The sequence below is a fragment of the Mya arenaria genome, chromosome 7, assembly GCF_026914265.1.
Source record: "Mya arenaria isolate MELC-2E11 chromosome 7, ASM2691426v1".
NCBI classification, from domain to species: Eukaryota; Metazoa; Mollusca; class Bivalvia; order Myida; family Myidae; genus Mya; species Mya arenaria.
In genome coordinates, this window is record NC_069128.1 from 4397501 (window position 1) to 4419463 (window position 21963).

Here is a 21963-nt window from a genome sequence, read left to right on the forward strand (position 1 = left end):
TAGATACTGTACATGTTTCATCGAGATACAATCAAAACTGAAGACTGTATCGTGTTCACAAGCAATTGTTTACAGACCCACGGACGCACAAATTCACATACGCACATACTACGTACACATTACCATCCCATAAGGCCAGAAGAGCTAAAAATTGTTGAATTTATGACGTGGAAAGATTTTCCTTAGATTTGACCTAGTGACCTAGAATTTGACCCGGGATGACCGATATAAAAAATAAGCAAGATATAATGCAGACAAATATTCTGACAAAGTTTCATCAAGATATGAAAAAAATGTTGAATTTAAGACGTGGAACTATTTTTTCCTAAGATTTGACCTACTGGCCTAGATTTTGACCCGGGTTGACCCATACTAAAAGATATGCAAGATATAATGCAGACAAGCATTCTGACCATGTTTCATTAAGATTTGATAAAAATTGTTGAATTTATTACCGTGAAATATTTCTTCTAAGGATTTGACCTAGTGACCCCGTGATTACCCATATTCATATTTATTTAAGATAACATGGTTACAAATAGTCTGACCAAGTTTGATAACCATTGGATAAAAACTCTTTATTTTATTATATAAAATGAAAACTTTAACGCAGAATTGTTAACGCCCTGAAGACCGGCCGCCCGCCCATCCGCTAGCCCGCTTGGTTTTCTCCATTCTAAAACCCGTAATTTTTCGATGAAAAATCTGGCTAATAAGCATATAATTTGAAGATCTAATGTTTCAAACCACAAAACCAATTACAACTCTCCTCCCCTCATGCAAGAATGCCTATCACATAAATACAACCTGTATGTTATTCATTCACAAAATTTCATAAAACTTGAAATTGTTGAACCTTTTCCAAATAATCAGAAAAATATCAGTCTTCTATGAGAGATGTTTCCTCCATTCAGGCCATGCCAAAATTATATCTATGTTTAGTTTCCCTGTTTCAGCCATGCCAAATTGAAATATAAGTTAAAAGAAAGAAAAACTTATAAAGCTATTAACCCATTGTTGGCAACCACTGTTTCTCTTCATACAAACCATGGAAAAATTGACAGGCAAAATATTGTCTTTATGAATATGCATGAGGTAGGACAACCAACCCTCCTTCCAATGAAATAAATTTTACCACTAAATACTCTTCAACAACCATTTACTGTCAGTCTCCACAGAGGGAGTGGTTGAGGTGATTGGTTCAAAATTGTAGTTACCAGGTGGACAGAATTCTATTTAAACTTTTGACAGAATACTTTTTCTACATGAAAACATTAGTAAAATTGTCTGTGCATATGCCAGTCATTTTCTTGACTTTCGGAGAGGTTTCCTTGCTGAACCAATGGGGGAGGTATCCGAAAATGTTATAGTGACATAGTTTGTAATAGAAATGTAATTACTGCCAAATACCAATAATGTACATAGCTCTGTTTTAGATATTGCTTTTCTTGCAGTGCATACCCCCCACCCCTCTCCCTGTATTTCTCAGAAAATTTGAGTTATGGGACACTTATAACAGAATCAATTTGGAATGACCTAATATGTTTACAACATCCCACATGATCTCAACCCTAGGGATTTGAAGAACTCTTTGCACAGGAATTTGTACAGGATTGGCGCTATGGAAATGCACTCAGAGATATAAAACATATTAGTAATTAACACCTGTTGCCAGTTGCCTCTTTCTCATCACTTTTTTCTCCACTGAAATTTATTATACAATTACCGCCATAATTCTTGTTTGGAATTTTCAGCCAATTTATTGGTCTGGTTATGTCATTGGCCTTGTTCTTTTTGGGCTAAATAATTTTTCCTTCACTTTAAATAAAATAATATCAAATACTATTCAAATAAATCTGATCCATGTCTTTGAAAGCTTTAACATTATCCACTAATTTCCTACAGTATCTACAAGGCAATATAACTGAAAGGTGTCAGGATAATGTATTATTTTCTAATTATAGTTAACTGAATCCTTTTTTATATATCCTACAGTAAGAACATCAGCATTCCCCGATCAATCAGCAAGGCACCTATGTCTGAGTGTTGTCTTTTACACACTGATGTTTATTTACATTTTTACAATCCTTACTTTAGGCCAAAATAAAACATACCTGTGTTTCCAGTTACATGGCAAACAAAAAAAGTGTGGGGAGGTTGGATTAAAAAACAAGAGGCCCAAAAGGGCCTATGCTCTACTGGCATGGCTTTTGTGGTCATATCAATCCAGAGCATGTATGTATGGGTAAAAGGCAACAGACATATACTTTATGTTTTGTGTTTGGGTTACCTGAAAACGTAGCACGTTCAACATCTGAGCCCAGAAAGTATTGAACTATGAACTATTTTAATATGTGCCAAGTAAAAGTCATCTGACAAAAAAAAAAAGGTTCAAAACTGTACTCATAGTAAAAATTTCAGTAGTTTTAAAAGTTAAAAAAAGTTGGTCAAAAGGTCAAAGTCAAGGGCATCCTAGGACAACATTGACCAATTTGAACAAACATTCACAATCAATTGTGCTGAGATGGATGCACGAACACACAAAAAGATTTTCAAACCTTTCCAGATTTATGTTTACCAAACCTGTGAACCCTGGGTGTGGCCAGTTTTGACACCAAGTGCATAACTTAAACATTCACAACCAATTTTGTTAAGATGAATGCGCAAACTACAGAATTTAAAGCTAAAAAATGGCCTTTGGGCTTTCAACAAGAACAAGGCAGAGTAATTCACAAAATCAACTGCAGAAGCAAAACGCAAATTGTCTCTCAAAATCCTAGACTTGCAAATTGTCTCCCTTAACTCTAGACTTGAATTTACATGTACATGTAAACTTGGCTAAAAATAGAATTCGCTCATGCAGACCTGGCTAAAAATAGAAAGCATTTCTTTAAAACTTTCATGGCCCATAATCTAGGCGTGCATGGGCGGATCTGGCTGGTTTTCGAAAGGAACCGAGCTCTAATGGATATCTAGATACTGTACAAGTTTCATCGAGATACAATCAAAACTGAAGACTGTATTGTGTTCACAAGCAATTGTTTACAGACGCACGAACGCACGACTGCACGGATGCACATACTAAGTACACATTACCATCGCATAAGCTCTTCTGGCCTTTGGCCAGTAGAGCTAAAAATGTACATGTGGATGTTGCACATAAATGAGGCATAAATAAAGAACACAATTCTATATTTAGTGTGGAGTTTTATACTTCTTCATGAACAAAATTGTTCATAGAGCTATTGGTATACTTTTAGCCATACAGCTTACGGGCAATTAATTTTTTTCCACCAGCTCCAAAATTTATACAGATAGGCAAAACAGTACATTTTTCTTAATTATGGATCTCTTTAACTGCACAATATGCGCAAAGATTTTTCAGATTGCAAACCAGGGACTAGAGACACCGAAACAACGAAAATAATTCTTAAATTTTTACATACCTATATGCCTAAGAGAAGTATAATGTCGTCATGAAAAAATAGGGTCGGACAGGTTACCAGAAACACAGGGGGTGCTCTTTTTTGGCCTTTTGATTTTTTTAAGGAAGGTACTGATGTGTGTATTTTTTTTCTTATTTCAAAGACACCAATCCAAAGTTATTCAACTGATGACTTGTGCTATTTTCTTCAAGAAAAAAATCATTTTTAATGGGATTGATTTATGAATTCGGAAAATGTCATTGTTTAAAATTTCGCTATAAACAGTGCATCAGACGCTTTTTTCCGACCTGTGTCATGTCTCCTACAATTAAAACATGCATACATGGTCACAACAGGTACCATTAATGCATTGATCTTGACAAGACCTCAGAAAAGCATCTTATTGTAACCCCGGTGTACTGTGATACTCTATCAATAATTTGGCATTACTTACTACACATATAAACCTCTTTGAACCACAAGAACAATGTTAATGTACGCCTTTTGTTTATATTAAACACATTCAGTCTTACATCTCTCCCTAAAACAAAAAAGATTAAACATAGGCAGGCTATGATGTTTTTCGCACATGTATAACTTCCTGTGTAATTAGCTGCAATTGTTTCTCTGACAAGCCTTCATGTAAATGTGTTAACAATGACACAGTAGAATCTGCCAGGTTTTCTTGGCAAAGGCTGGATTCTGTAGTAGATGCAGTTATTGACTACAATAAGTTATGGTATGTACTCGAAGCTAAATGTTTAAAGTACTGTTTTCTTTAGTGTATGACGTTGATAGTAATAAAACTTAAAGGGTTGAGCTGGCAGAGTTAGCGAAGGTGTCCACCCTTAATGACCCATTAGGGATCCCAGGTTCCAGCCCAACACTAGTACTATGCACCAGTCAATTGTAACCACTGCCCCCTGAGGTCCGGGGAATAGCGGGGACTTTGACTTTCCGTCCAGCCAAGCCTAGGTAAAATCTCTGCCTTGCGGAGACGAACTGCTAGTAAAATCCCGGCCAAATGCCCCCGCACCCCAGGGACCCTAGGTAAGGCCATCCCCCCCCCCGCTATTTTCGGCTCGAAGACAAAACCACTGCATTCACCCAGCACTGCGAGGCCACCTGGAAGGTAAAAACACTGACTATTTCCCAGGCTATCCCCGGACCTGGAGGGGCCGTGGTTACAATTGACTGGTGCACTTGGCACTTTCTTACAAACACTAGTACTGCTGTTTCCTTTCTAGAAAATGGTATGTGCAGATCAGACCTGAATATCTATACATATATAACTGTCTTTTCAATCAAGTATATTAATATTTTTGAATTTGTTTATAATTGTTAAAGAAAATCTGATGATGATAACTGAAATTTTAATCACATCACAGAAAAGTTTGGACAACAAAAAGGAACATGAATTTTGATCTCTGTCAGTTTGAACAGTTTTTAATTTCAAAATTGAAAAACAATTTTATCTCAATTAATAATTAACCAATAGCTTGTTACTGTAGTACATAATTTTAAAGGACACACACAACTGTTAACTGGCAACATAATTTTACTTTTACCTACAAATCAACACATAACAAAAATATCCATCAAATTCACAGAAAACTGTTCATAATCCACATACATGAGAACTAATTCCTTGTGTAGTATATTGTTCCAGGTGATCTATCTATTTCTGAACGGACTTTCCCAATTTTCTTGCAAACTTACAAGATACATCCACAAAAAAACACCTATTTCCACAGGTACCAGCTATAGACTGGTAAACGATGGTGGCCATCAGTAAATAGTTCCCTAGCCACATTTGTAAGTGTGGGTAGGTTGTAGTACATAAAAAGATGAGAAACAAATTCATGACTAGAGGTGCTTTAGAACTTTCAGACCAGGTGGGGAGGGGGGAGGGGAGTGGGGGGTATTTTTGATCAAGAAACACCAAACAAAATCTTGGTGAATTCTTGTCTAAGCTTATCAATACCTGTAGTGGCTGGAAGGTACGTTTCTATCAGAGTAAACCTAGAGAACCTAGAATCTGGGCTAAGAGACTTTTGGACCAATTAACTATTGCAAGGTACATTAATCAAAATCTTGTAATGGTGAGTGAGCAAAGCATTATCTTGTATTACCTTGCTTATATATTGCACAAGGCACACTACAGTCAAACCTTGGTGACTAGCTTTAGGGTAGGTAACGTAAGTCTTTCAGTAAGCCCTTGATTAAAGAAACCAACTTTTATATAAATGATACCAGCTAAGAAGAGTGTAAGAACACACAAAGCCAATGTATAAAAGACACAAATCCAGTCATAAGCAAAACAGTATGAACCAACAACGATGAGAATAAAACAATTTGGTACCTTTCTTTGCCACCAGTCTAAAGTCACAGAAATCTGGCTAGTCTCCAAATACCTTCATTCATACAAAACTGAGAGAACACTTAGCATTCTTCCCAGCCCGTTGAAAGTCCTTAGATCTGACATGCCCACAGTGCTTATTTCATGTTTGGGTTGAATTGGCCAATCATAATCTTATAGTAAGGCTGAAAAGAAATCTTATTGCAAGCCAGATATTGTTTGACTTTTTGCACCCACCTACTTTTTTTCTATGTTCAAATTTATTATTTCATTACTCTCTGCAACTAATGATATAATGTTGCTGGTCTGACTTACATGGCTGGTGATAAATTCATTGCCATAGGTATCCATCCATACAGGTTTTTTATAATAATTTATTTATTGTTTAAAAGGGAAACAACTCAAATATCAGTGACAATTCTGGTTTGTCTTATTTCCCTTCCTTTGTCCACAAAAAAATATCATGAAGACAAATTTCCTACAAATGTTTCAATTATATCAATGGTTCATGTGCTCACTTCTCGCTAAAAGGCATGCTGGGTTCCAGGTCTGCACACAAATTGCAGCTAAGTTAAAAAACATGTATTTTTTTGTTTATTTGCATTATTATGTCATAAAAGTCAAAAGATTTAAACTTAATAACTCATTAATTAAAAAAAAAATGCATTATCACCGTCCCTTTCATGTTTACCAGAAATTGAGAATGAGAAAGTTTTAAAACTGCTGTGGTACAGTTCAGTTAGTATTTTGAGACAGACCAGATCTAAAAACTAATTTACCTGTGGAAAGAAGAAATCCACATGATGACTATTCTTCGTCATTGTTATGTATCCAGTTTTCATTCACACTATATTAAATAAGACACACAAAGCAATAATCCTAATGTGCATTTTTTGTTATTGCATCCATCCTTATTGGATGTGACGTGCAAAAAACAATTGTTTTATAGGTATTTAAATTTTCAATGCATTAGCTTCAAATTCAATCATCAAAAATTGAGATATTGGAAAAATTCACTTGAGAAAGCACAATTGTTTACAATAACAAATATATCCATTAGAATCACTTAAATCAACAGTTTTGAATTTAAAATATTTGCAATGTCCGATATAATCCGTCAATTATAACATTTATTTTGAGTCTGAATGACAATTTCATTTATCCAAAGCTCATTTTCCTTCTACAAAGATATCCAAAATAACAAATGTCCATTACAAAGTACTTAAAAACACATCACAGAATATATACATGAGTTTCAATCCAAGATCCTACTCAATTATGGGAAGCATCAAAGCCAGTCCATGATTTTGACCACACATGAGTCCTTTACAACTGTTTTACATTCAACCATCACATCCATGTATGGTTGCCAATAACCGCCGAACCAATACTTATCAAGATAATACTTGTCTAATAAATTATGAAGTCCCACTAATAATAAACTGATAATATATTGGAACAAATATGCTTCTGCACCAGTCCAGGGTGATTATTGCCCAAATGGGAGTTTTGTCTTCACAAATGAGCCAGGCCAAACTTATGCCATAGTTCTGAAAGCTGGTTTCTCGCATTAACCTATCTGCTGAACTTCATTAACAGCTAGGTCAAACAAATTTAAAGTCCCATAATAAAGGCCCATAATTAGCATTATATACAGTGTTTTGTAATTTCATGAGATAATCAAGTTGAATAGTTGGAAACACATATTTAAAGTTTAAATGTAAATTACATGATGCTTTTGCTTTAAGTTAATGACTTAAAGGTGCTTACATGCAAAACCTTTAAAAATCAATGTGTGATGCTGATGCCAACGCTAGGTTAAGTAGTATAGCTTTCCTTATTCTTCAAATTGTCAAGCTAAATATGGTATTTCATTGTTTCAAACAGTGAACATATCAACTTGATATTATTCACTGTTCTGCAATGTTAGCCTGTTCTCACATTCAAATTGAAACACTTATGCGCACAGGGCTGGGACACAGTATCAATGACGTCATTTTTGATATCACTTAATGTGTATATACAAATTGGCGATAAAGTGTAATAAAATGACTTTAAATTCTAATTTTAGGCATATAATAAAAAGAAAGAATGCTTGTTTCAGTGTAAGATAGCAATATAATTATTATACCTCATGAACTCCCACAAAAGTGATTATGCTCACTCGCAGTGTGTGTATACCACGTGATAAATTGCGTCATAAATGCTACGTCGGAAGGCAATATTTTGCTTCAAATAAAGACTTTAAACAAAGATAAATTTACTATTTCTTCACCATTTTAGATGAAACATAGCGCAGTCTATGCCTCTAACGGAGCCCCGAATTCGGTCTTTTACCAGAGTTTGATTGGGAGTTTTGTTTCTTCAAACACTTCGACAAACCTTTTCCAAATACAGCCGTCTGACGGAGCACTGTCAAAACATTATTATGGAAACAGGTTTGTTGAAGTGTTTGATGAAATTAATCACCTTATCAAACTTCGGTAATGAAACAAGGGGGGCTCTTTAAGCGGCATAGACTGCCCTTTGTTTTATTTAAAATGGTGTAGTAAAAAAAAAGTTATCTTTGATTTAAGTCTTCATTTTATGCAAATTGTTGCCTTCCAACGTAGCATGTATGACGTAATTTATCACGTGGTATAGACACACTGACTCGGTGACGATTGAAATAAACAATTATGCCTTATATTCTTATGTTAAGTTACAAATGTTTGGTTTCCAATGTTTCAATACCTTAATTTCAGCATATTTTTTACAAAATCTATTGAACCATTCTTTACTTGATTCCAAGAAAAAGCAGCATTCATTGTTAGCCACTCACATCATATTCATTTTATATGAATTACACATGGCCTGGGTCTCATTTAAAATGAAGGCCACCCGTAAAAGCTTAGTTAATAGTGGTTATGAAATTCTTGGTACTAAAGCAAATTACTTTTTATTTGTGTTTTGCTTTATTGCTTTAGGACTTATATGTAACTCCCACTATTATTTGCCGCGTCATTATATATCTTTACAAACAAATCAGGTTCTGGAAACACAGTATTAATATCACCTCCCCATATATTACCATAAGTATACAAAATATTCCACCTAAAATACTTGAAAATGTTATATCACCCAATATATCTATAGGGACGTCCCATGCCGATGTGATCAAATAGCACTAATTAGACAATTTCTCCCAATGAGTAAGGCATTTGTGAATTATGAATAGATATTTTGCTGCCTGACCTTTTAATGTCTATAGTTTGTACAACAATTAATCATAAAAGGCCCAATTTCCCAGTATGCTGGTGAATTCATTCTGTTGTTCCATTTATCAGAGCGAATAATAGCAATGTTATGAATAACTATGGTCTGTCTAGTGAGTAAAAACAAGTAATGGCTATTGTATCTTTTTGCTTTATTAAACCATAAATTCAGTGCAATTTGAAGTTATTGTGTCATAGAGCCAAAAAAAAAAAACTTAATTAGTGTTTGGTGAGAATGGCCTGCATAAAGACTTGATGCAAATATGGCGAATGTTTATTTAAAAGGCTTTCTAAGAAATCAAAGGAGAATATGAGCGGTGATCCAATTGGTGGGGATATGAACAGGGATCCAATTGGTGGGGGTATGATAAATGATCCAATTGGTGGGGGTATGATAAATGATCCAATTGGTGGGGATATGAACAGGGATCCAATTGGTGGGGGTATGATAAATGATCCAATTGGTGGGGGTATGATAAATGATCCAATTGGTGGGGGTATGATAAATGATCCAATTGGTGGGGGTATGATAAATGATCCAATTGGTGGGGGTATGATAAATGATCCAATTGGTTGGGATATGAGCGGGATCCAATTGGTGGGGGTATGATAAATGATCCAATTGGTGGGGATATGAGCGGTGATCCAATTGTTGGGGATATGAGCGGTGATCCAATTGGTGGGGATATGAGCGGTGATCCAATTGGTGGGGATATGAGCGGTGATCCAATTGGTGGGGATATGAACGGTGATCCTATTAGGGGGGATATGAGCGGTGATCCAATTGGTGGGGATATGAGCGGTGATCCAATTGGTGGGGATATGAGATGTGATCCAATTAGGGGGGATATGAGCGGTGGTCCAACTGGTGGGGATATGAGCGGTGATCCAATTGGTGGGGATATGAGCAGTGATCCAATTGGTGGGGATATGAGTGGTGGTCCAACTGGTGGGGATATGAGCGGTGATCCAATTGGTGGGGGTATGATAAATGATCCAATTGGTGGGGATATGAGCGGTGATCCTATTAGGGGGGATATGAGCGGTGATCCAATTGGTGGGGATATGAGCGGTGATCCAATTGGTGGGGATATGAGCGGTGATCCAATTGGTGGGGATATGAGCAGTGATCCAATTGGTGGGGATATGAGTGGTGGTCCAACTGGTGGGGATATGAGCGGTGATCCAATTGGTGGGGATATGAGCAGTGATCCAATTGGTGGGGATTATGAGCGGTGATCCAATTGGTGGGGATATGAGCGGTGATCCAATTGGTGGGGATATGAGCGGTGATCCTATTAGGGGGGATTATGAACAGGGATCCAATTGGTGGGGGTATGATAAATGATCCAATTGGTGGGGGTATGATAAATGATCCAATTGGTGGGGGTATGATAAATGATCCAATTGGTGGGGGTATGATAAATGATCCAATTGGTTGGGATATGAGCGGGATCCAATTGGTGGGGGTATGATAAATGATCCAATTGGTGGGGATATGAGCGGTGATCCTATTAGGGGGGATATGAGCGGTGATCCAATTGGTGGGGATATGAGCGGTGATCCAATTGGTGGGGATATGAGCGGTGGTCCAATTGGTGGGGGTATGATAAATGATCCAATTGGTGGGGATATGAGCGGTGATCCAATTGGTGGGGATATGAGCGGTGATCCAATTGGTGGGGATATGAGCGGTGATCCAATTGGTGGGGATATGAGCAGTGATCCTATTAGGGGGGATATGAGCGGTGATCCAATTGGTGGGGATATGAGCGGTGATCCTATTAGGGGGGATATGAGCGGTGATCCAATTGGTGGGGATATGAGCGGTGATCCAATTGGTGGGGATATGAGCGGTGATCCTATTAGGGGGGATATGAGCGGTGATCCAATTGGTGGGGATATGAGCAGTGATCCAATTGGTGGGGATTATGAGCGGTGATCCAATTGGTGGGGATATGAGCGGTGATCCAATTGGTGGGGATATGAGCGGTGATCCTATTAGGGGGGATATGAGCGGTGATCCAATTGGTGGGGATTATGAGCGGTGATCCAATTGGTGGGGATATGAGCGGTGATCCAATTGGTGGGGATTATGAGCGGTGATCCAATTGGTGGGGATATGAGCGGTGATCCAATTGGTGGGGATATGAGCGGTGGTCCAATTGGTTGGGGTATGAAAGGTAATCCAATTGGTGGGGATATGAGCGGTGATCCAATTGGTGGGGATTATGAGCGGTGATCCAATTGGTGGGGATATGAGCGGTGATCCAATTGGTGGGGATATGAGCGGTGGTCCAATTGGTTGGGGTATGAAAGGTAATCCAATTGGTGGGGATATGAGCGGTGGTCCAATTGGTTGGGGTATGAAAGGTAATCCAATTGGTGGGGATTATGAGAGGTGATCCAATTGGTGTGGGTATGATAAATGATCCAATTGGTGGGGGTATGAGCAGTGATCCAATTGGTGGGGATAATAGGTAATCCAATTGGTGAGGATATGAGCGGTCATCCAATTGGTGGGGGTATGAGCAGTGATCCAATTGGTTGGGGTATCATAGGTGATCCAATTGGTGAGGATATGATAAATGATCCAATTGGTGGGAGTATGAGCAGTGATCCAATTGGTTGGGGTATGAAAGGTAATCCAATTGGTGGGGATTATGATTGGTGATCCAATTGGTGGGGGTATGATCCAATTGGTGGGGGTATGAGCAGTGATCCAATTGGTTGGGGTATGAAAGGTAATCCAATTGGTGGGGATTATGATTGGTGATCCAATTGGTGGGGATTATGAGTGGTGATCCAATTGGTGGGGGTATGAGCAGTGATCCAATTGGTGGGGATATGATAGGTGATCCAATTGGTGAGGATATCAGTGGTGGTCCAACTGGTGGGGATATGAGCGGTGGTCTAATTGGTGGGGATATGAGCGGTGATCCTATTAGGGGGGATATGAGCGGTGATCCTATTAGGGGGGATATGAGCGGTGGTCCAATTGGTGGGGATATGAGCGGTGATCCAATTGTTGGGGATATGAGCGGTGATCCAATTGGTGGGGATATGAGCCGTGATCCAATTGGTGAGGATATGAGCGATGATCCAATTGGTGGGGATATGAGCGGTGTTCCAATTGGTGGGGATATGAGCGATGATCCAATTGGTGGGGATATGCGCGGTGATCCTATTAGGGGGGATATGAGCGGTGATCCAATTGGTGAGGATATGAGCGGTGATCCAATTGGTGGGGATATGAGCCGTGATCCAATTGGTGGGGATATGAGCGGTGATTCAATTGGTGGGGATATGAGCCGTGATCGAATTGGTGAGGATATGAGCGGTGATCCAATTGGTGGGGATATGAGCGATGATCCAATTGGTGGGGATATGAGCGGTGATCCAATTGGTTGGGATATGAGCGATGATCCAATTGGTGGGGATATGAGCGGTGATCCAATTGGTGGGGATATGAGCGGTGATCCAATTGGTGGGGATATGAGCGGTGATCCTATTAGGGGGGATATGAGCGGTGATCCAATTGGTGGGGATATGAGCGATGATCCAATTGGTGGGGATATGAGCGGTGATCCAATTGGTGGGGATATGAGCGGTGATCCAATTGGTGGGGATATGAGCGGTGGTCCAATTGGTGGGGATATGAGCGGTGATCCAATTGGTGGGGATATGAGTGGTGATCCAATTGGTGGTGATATGAGCGGTGGTCCAATTGGTGGGGATATGAGCGGTGATCCAATTGGTTGGGATATGAGCGGTGATCCAATTGGTGGGGATATGAGTGAATAATCCTATATAGAAAGCATTTGGTTGTTGGTTTTTCTTTCAAAAAAAAACAGGAATTCTTAGTTTTATCTTTTAAACATATATTTGTAGGCATTCAAACATACAGATTAGCTGTAAAGGGAGTCACTCATGTTTTGCCCCCCCCCCGCCAAAAAAAATAGAAAAACAGATCATGTTTGGCCGCAGGGCTTTATTCATACCTGGATGGATATTTTAAGCTGTATTAAATACATTGAAAGCAGTCAATTAAACGATCACGATACAGCATTTTTTGCATTAATAAAAATCCTTAAAAAATTTATAAAAAAATGAGCGAGTCCTATTAAAGCTGCACTCTCACAGATATACCATTTTTACAAATTTTTGTGTGAATATCTGCAAACCAATGATAAAATACTGCTTACAAAAGATCAGATCGCCATTTTTTCAATCTGAATTAATATTTAATGGCTTAGACCGACAAACGTTTTAAGAAAATGCATAAAACATCTTTTTGAACTTAAATATAAAAATCTGCGTTCTAATTTTTTGTTAGCAGTCTTATGTAAATGGTTTCTATAGGTTTTTGAAAATAATGGCTCATTTCAAGACAAAAAATTAAAAGTTGTCAAAACATTCAATATGTGAGAGTGCAGCTTTATGTTGATATGAATTGCACCTGAGTTTTTTTTTGTAGAAACAAAAATGGATTATTATCGATGTACATGACCTTTCAGCCTTTAAAAAATAAAACAAATATTTTACCTAAATTTGATATGGTTTTTGAACGTTCTTAAAGCAAACAGTCTTTCTTTAACATCAAAGATATTTTCTGATCATTATGTCAAAATATATTTACCAAATATTCATTATGACTGCCCCATCCCTGCTGAAAACTGTCATAACATATACAAGTAAGAAATTTATTAGCCAATATATGTAGGACCAAGACTTCTAAGATGATGTGTCAAAATGGACTTCCTTAATGTACCCAAGGGGGATTCTATAATGAATGCATTATAAATAACATGAAAATTCCATAAACAGCAGACAAGTCAAAATAGCGGAAACCTAGGTTGCTGCCCTATAAGAATTGCAAATGTCTGATATTCGAATGTCAGACTGCATCTTAAATACTTAGAAACAAGTCGTATAATGCTATAGTTAATACATCAGAGCTCCAGTCCAGGTGTCTTAGTGAGTAAAAAAACCTTCAAAGAGTGTAGTGTGTGTGCACAAGTACAAACCGCCCAGTTTGATCAGTTGGTTCGAGCGCTATGATAGTGTTGCGGCAGTCATTGGTTCGAGCCCCTAACTGGTGGCACTTTTTCTCCCAGTTTTACTTTACAAGCTATCAGCTTTAATTATATCACTTGATTAATTATTCTAAATTAAGCAGAAAATCATGCGTGTTACTTAAACATTCAATTGACCACTAAAGGGATTAATTTCCATCAATAAAAGATAGCACAATGTTGTATAATCCAGCTGACAATCAGCCTTAGAAATTAGAGACCAGGAGCTAGGCTCCCATTCACATCCATGTATAGCCAGGATAAACTTTAAGTATCAACTTACAAATATATCTTTCAATACTGAGTTTTGTACTGTAACACTTTTTACAAATATATCATTCAACACATTTAGCATTCCACATAATATTCTAAGATACATAAAAAGAAGATAATCTTGTAAAAATCAAAACACAAGTAAAAGTCAATTTCAGTAAACATCTAGTAACATAAAGATATAATTTCACATATAAAGTATAAATAATTTCATATTGGCTACATATCTCTTTATTATCACAACACATTTGAAAGTGTAAGTAAATTCTTTCTCAGAATACATGCTTGTTAAAATGACTTGGATGCATTGGGTAAGATTATCATGTTAGTTTGTCCATTTTATTCACAGGAGTTCTAACGCTGATGATTGTCAATCCTGAAAAACAGCTGAGGATTCATGTTCAAAGGACATGGGTAAAGGGGGCTATATCCCTTTTCAAATTGTGTCCAAAATTGTTTATATTCATTTAAACAGTGTGTGTATACCATGTGATAAATTGCTTCATTTAAACTGGCGTGGTAAATAAAAAGTTATCTTTGATTCAAGTCTTCATTTTAAGCAAATTTTTGCCTTCCGACGTAGCATATATGATGTAATTTATCACATGGTATACACACACTGTTTAAAGGTAATTTCCACTGTTTTTGATGCAAAGGTCCAAGCAAATAAACAATCTTTACAACAGTGCAATAGTCTCAAGTTCAATCCAGAATTCAGGACTAATCCGTAACTTTAGAACCCCTGGTGATTTTATTTCATGATACGATTTTTTAAAAATGACTTGAGTGAAAAGAAGATGCTTGGATAATGTCCACAGTATTAATGAGAAGGTGCACAACTTGCACATGCGCATACAAATGGTTATCAACAATCTTCTAAATAACTAAATCCAAGATTAACAAAACTTGTGTCATAAATGTCTTAGTAACTTAGGTTTCAACCGGCACTTTCACTAAATTGTCTATCTTTACCTTTATATCTAAACATACTCTCCACCAGGATAGGTATTAGAAAACAAGAGGACCATAAAGCGAATGACAGCAATTGTCTGTCACTGTTTTTAAAGACGGACAAGGGGAATAACTCAATAAGTATTAAAGCCAGAACCCAGTTATGCGCTTACTGTATACATGTGCTTTTGTCTCTGGCAACAAGTGTACCAAGTTTCAAATGTCAGTATTAGACAAAATAGAGGGGTTGTGAAATCTACTTGTTTAAGAGAACTTCTTTTTGATCACTAAGTCATCCCAGCCTGTGTACTTATAAAATTTTAAGGCATGGTATGGTTTCCAGGGCACATGTTAACATTGTGATTTTAGTCATACATGTGTGAGTAGGATAATGACTTCATCAAACTCATTATGGAAGCAGTTTATGCAAGAAATATTCTGTTTTCCCTTTTAAGACAAACTGCAACTTTTATTTGTACAAGTAATGTAACACAACCTCTCTAATACTGACATATGCAAACATGTCTAGCTGGCATCATACATCTATAAACACATCATTCAATTTTCCAAATTTTCTTAAGACTGCAGCCAAATTTGTATAGGACATGTATACCTGTCTGACGAAGCTGTTTGAACTGTCTGAAAAGCTGCCATCCGACCTCTTTGGAAACTTCCCTTTCATTCTTCCAGGCTTTTCCTAAAATGGAAAATACCTTCTTTTTTCTTTTTTTTTTCAAGAGTACTAACAATGTTTACAACACAGCAAGAAAAATAAATGATTTCAATTTGCATCTAATTTTCAAATTATGTTTAATTGCATTGAATTTCAATGGGATTCTTGCATACATGTAGCAAACTGATTTTTTTGAGTGAAATGTTCTCATGGCCCAAATGCATATTGCAGTTACTGTGGTAGATAACTTTATTTTAAACTTAGTTACAGAAAGCTTTAACAATACATGAAACTTGTTAAAATGTTCAAAATCTTTAAAGTCATTCACTTCTCTGGCATCGGGATAAAATAGGAGGCCTAAATATTCATACATGCACAGCTGTCAATATAACAATACATGTCTAAAATACATGTGAACAAATTACGGCAGATTCTAAAACTAAAATTAGGGTTCACAATCTGTGATTATTAAGATTGCTGGATATTGTTTACATTTGGCCAAGGCCAACAGTATTCTGAAAGATTGTGAACATTTGAAAATATATTAAATTATAAAATTGAAGTGTTTTAATGTGATTTATATAAATGGTAAGGGACGATCTACTACATGCCTTAAATGATCATTTTCACAACACTTCAGGCTTGTTTATTATTGGTTCAATGTTACTATAATGGGCATTGGCACTTGTATTATTTCTTTGAAATGTTGGTCCTTGGTCTATTTTGGAATTAAATTATCATATTTATGCATTTCATTTATATAGGACAACTAAATAAAATGCAAAACGCAGAGGAGAGCCTTAATTCAATGGCTGGAAAACTTGTGGGATATTCTTTTGGTCTATTTTGTAGAAACTCAGCTGTTGCTTTGGAAAGGAAGAAAACTGGAGAATAAATCAATCTTTCAGGATAAGACGACAGTCATAAGCAAAGATCATAGCATGACAGTTTAAAATTTTAGTAGGCATTTTCTTTTTCTCTTTATATTTAAAACTTAAGCTATTATCAGGGTTTCCGCCAGCCCTTTATGGCTTGTCGGGCCCGACGTGCCTTCCGCTGGCAAGGCTAATTACCGACACGCGTTAATTATGCCGACATGCTTTAATCCGCGTAGTGACAATCCTTATCAAAACAATCATCAGTTTTGACAATGCACAGTTTTGTTGCGATTGCAACGGTTGACTGACAGCCAGAAGGCGTGTCGGGACTATTAAGGGATTTGTATCAGCCACTCAGGATCGACGACAGCATGACGGCGTGTCGGTGAGAATCGACAGTGCAATTAACCAAACTCCTATTCTTTATCAAAATGGGAATGTGTGAAAACACCTCTGTCGTAATTGCGACCTTCATCCCTATAATCATCTATGAACGCAAAGTAAACAATAAGTGTTAATTGATTTCGGTAACATAAATCATGTGTCGTTTTATTTTGTTTTTTAATCTCGAGTCCGTTTGTTAACCAATTATTAAATTGTAATTGAGAACCGTGTTATGATATCTGTGTTCCGTGTTATGATATCTGTGTTAAGTGTTATGCTATGTCGTCTTATGTAATTGAGTCGCGTTCCCGTCTTAAGTTTAGTGTAAAGTTATATTTTGTGTTGATTATTTTATCGTTCTTTTAATTTATTTAGAAAAAAGATAAATAAATCTTAAAATACACATTACATTCCCTTTATGTTATTATTTAGTCGACCCGGCTTTAAAAATATTAGCTGTTGCAGCTTTAAATACGAATACACCCACCAGCGGGCTCTTTTGTGTTCCAGCATGCAGCGTGCTTTACACATTTTGCTGTGACGTCAACGGTGTCAATATAAATAATACCCGCACAAATCACAACATGAGTCGATCGATATCGTCGATATTGTATTGTCGGAAAACTTGAGAAATGCCAAAAATAAATGAAGAGAAACAATTAAACCTTTTCACAAATATTTTTAATGTTAATCGGACTTGAGTTGGTAATTCTAAATCATAGGAACATAATTTATTAACTGTAAACTTGTTTAAAATGCAGGAAATCGCACCATTTTGGTTACGAAAATAAAAAAAATCAACGTCGGGAGGGGACACCTCCCAAACCCTCCCCTTCCGACATGCCTTATGAAATTCCTGGCGGAAACCCTGATTATTCCTTCATTTATGGTTGTAAGCTCATTTTGCTTAAACAACTATTCTGTTTCTGAGAGTTTGGATGAACAAACTGATACGTCTTTTGTTTTCCCATAATGACGGCAAATTAGCGAAACATTGTAAACAAACGTGAGTAGGATAATGTTGTATGACTGTGTTTTCAATCATATTATATTTAACTAGCTTAACAAATTCATTAAAAAACTACTTAGATTAGACAATATGTATCTAAACCCAGGCGAGATCTTCCATCATCATACAGAAATAGTTAATTTTCGTGAATTAGAAAATTCTACTCCACCTCTGCTTGACGAGGCATCGCCCCGTCAACATTTCTGGCGTTTTCCACTAAATTTGACAACAGTGGCCTTCTGCATATGGGGATCTACCATTTTACTAATTAGATATATCTGTCAAAAGTTATAAATAAGGTTGTATCTGCCCAAAATCGCAAAGACTTAGTTGTTCTTGTGTTTTTCTGTCAGCCTCTGAATCTTTTTATTCGGACCAATCAAATCAGCAAAAACAGTTAGGAGGATTTAACATCGAATCCGAAAAAGCAAAATACTGTTTACGTGTATTTCCTTTAAAAACTGATACAAATAAACAAAACTGAGATTAAAACTGTACCAGCATACAACTCGAATCAATAGCAATAATTCGAACTTTAAGTTTTAAATATTAAAGATATTCGATTGTGAAAGTATAACCCTTCGAAACTATTAATTATCAGCGCACCTTGCATTTGTTACGCCAACTTTGATTGGATAAACGTTCAGCTTGCAGAAAAGGCCAACGAACAAGGTTACAGACCACTAAATATTATGTACAAGTACACCAGAGGTATTTCCCTGTGTATACATATGCTCACAACATGACTTATGACTACATATTGAAACCTCGCTACGTGATGTTTTACAGTGAAATGAACTATTTACGTCGTAAAATTTCTGAACGAGTTAATCTTTATTGTTTTTAAAAGCCTCGACTCTAAATAAAGTTTCTCGTTTCCAGTACTCACACATGTTTTGACCGACCCCTCAATAAATAATTTAGTAAACATACTTTTCACTCTGGTTATGTTTTTTGTCGAAAATTTCGCTCTGAGACAGAACCCTAATAAGAACCGTTCCATGGCCCTATACTTCACCTGTAGTTGCATTCTTTATTCTCTATTATAAACCAAATACACTGGTTGTAGTGGTCTCTGGTATGGTCTGCAGGAACTGTTCAGCTCCGCCTACCTATGAAATTTATGTATTCCAATAATCATGGTTAATCGTGTTAAACGGTTTTACAGAATATTTGTATAATACAAAACCGGTTTCGGGCCTGACTTACCCCTTTACATACAAAAGAGTCTGTCCCTTTATGTTCTTATTATACACACCACAGACCTTTACAATGGTCAAAATCGAAAGTGGGACTTTTAATTTAAACGATGAATATCAGTACATTTATAGGTCCATTTCCAATAATTTTTATCCAAGGAATACTTTTCCTGTGAAGGAAGTATTTCATATGGAGCCTTCCAGGTACATTGTTACCGGCATATTATCCTCTCACTCAAAGGGTCGATACTTACGTCTTACCACTAATATTTATACTCGTCTTCTGTGAGGGAAGTTAAATAGTCATGTGTAAAATGTTTTACACCGGTGAACGTTAAATAGTCTGGGGTCGTTTCATTAAAGCTCTTACCTAGGTTACATTTTGTCTACGCACCATGCCCCAAAACCTTATAAAACCCTTATTTCCGGTTAAGGGCGATGGAGGCGCAACCGGGGCACCCAACCCGCATCCGACCCTTATATTTTTATTTAAAAAAGTAATAATAATAATAATAATAATAATGATGATGATGATGATGATGATGATGATGATGATGATGATGATGATGATGATGATGATGATGATGATGATGATGATAATAATGATGATGATGAATGATGATGATGATGATGATGATGATGATGATGATGATGATGATGATGATGATGATGATGATGATGATGATGATGATGATGATATGATGATGATGATGATGATGATGATGATGATGATGATGATGATGATGATGATGATGATGATGATGATGATGATGATGATTTGATGAAGGTATTTGAAAGTACGCGTGGAGTCCTTCGGACTCCACACACTTTGACCAGCCCAATTACGTTCATACCCCGATAATGACATCAAGCCCGCAATTTATTCCTTAAATAAATTGTAAAAAAAGAAACGCTGGAATTATGAAAATGGTATGTATTAATAATAAACATTTTTAACAAAAGTATGAAATGATACACGGCATAACACCTGCATATTAAATGGTAAAAAGGTTATTTCTCTTTTAAGGAAAAACAACATATTACGGAACGTTAGTAAATCCAATGTTATTGTTTCCATAAACAGTATTTGTATAACCTCCAGATACATTTTAAACGATATTAAACATGAAAAGTTTAATAAACCTGAAATAAATATTTTAGAACTCAAATTACAATAGATTATTAAAATGATGGTTTAAAAATGCTAGACATATTAAAGGTCGAATGTAAAATACTATCTAGCTTGGTTTAAGTACTTTTGTTTTAAAAAGAGAATTGAGTTCTTTTGAACATTGGCTTTATAATATATAATGATCGACAGTTAAGGTAGTAAGTCAGTTTGCTTGTGGCTTGCAACTAAATGCTCCTATAAGATATAAAAATATCATCATTAACACCATTTTATTAAAGAATTACTTTTTAACAAACAAAAAGTACAATGAAAAAAATAATCTAATCGATCAGCACTTAAGCACGATACGCAATCATAAATGATTTTGTTAAGTAGGTCTCAACGCAAGGAAGGAACACAAAGCAGGACCGTTTTACACCAATAAGAATCAAGTCGTTGTGTTTACCCTTAAATTCAAGAAATAAAAGAAGGTGGCTACGATAAAAATGAATTATAACCACATATTATACGGCAGACGATAAAACAATCCTGTTATCATTACGACTGTTTAATGCAAAATCTGCTCATTTTCCAATTGACATGAACATAATTATTATCACGATTTTATACAAAGGCGGGAACAGAGAGCAATCCGGATATCTATCGTGCTATATTATTGTCCTATACAGTATTAGAACTTTATGAAAAAATCATTTACTTCAATTTGAAATGAAAGATGAAGGGATATCCCATTAACCTACTAGGTATCTTGACATTATTTCTTGTTCATGCAAGCAAATATTTTTACAAGGGAAAACAATAATACTTAACTGATGTCCATCAGGCGTTTGACCATGTAAATTCACAATTATGTTACAAAATTATACGATGCCGGTCTCAAACCATATTTGTTAAAAGTTTGCATTAATTTGTTTTAGAACGTTTATAGTTGCGTGCAAACACAAAGGATTGATATCAAAATGGTTTCCTAATGAGGCAGGGCCAATGCTAATTTTATGCCCACAATTGAGAAAGTAAACCACTCGTTGACCATATCAGACGCCAGTGTAGGTTGTCCAATGTACGCCGACGACATAGTACTACGTTGACTCAGCAAAACTGGCCAAACTGAATATTTTTTATTCTAATTCAATAAAAGGACGATATCAGTATTATGCTAGTAAAACAAAAGTAGTTTTACTTAAGGGCACTCGCTCATGTTTTTGTAAAATGCACTTTTTTCTTTCATGCTTTACGATGAAATATGGGGTTTTAACAGTGAAATAACAACAGTGAAAATATCAAATTGATATTTTCACTGCAAAATAAGGAGTGAAAATATCAACTTTCGGAACTACTTTTAAATTCCTTT

The 21963-nt window shown here is 36.4% G+C and overlaps 1 protein-coding gene across 3 annotated transcripts in view; it reads right to left on the minus strand.

Moving 5' to 3' along the window:
• LOC128240388 (voltage-dependent L-type calcium channel subunit beta-1-like) overlaps window positions 1-18660 on the minus strand; it is a 55161-nt gene extending 36501 nt beyond the window's left edge. For 2 of the 3 annotated variants that reach the window (XM_052957025.1, XM_052957023.1), the window contains exons 1-2: window positions 18451-18660; window positions 15951-16034 (exon numbers count right to left, since the gene is read on the minus strand). In XM_052957025.1, the coding sequence (XP_052812985.1) occupies window positions 15951-16034; window positions 18451-18468 (102 nt within the window). In that variant the 5' untranslated portion in view covers window positions 18469-18660. Of the gene's footprint in view, window positions 1-5058; window positions 5076-15950; window positions 16035-18450 lie in introns of those variants that run through there. The other variant, XM_052957024.1, reaches the window with a different exon arrangement.
• Window positions 18661-21963: the final 3303 nt, after the last annotated feature.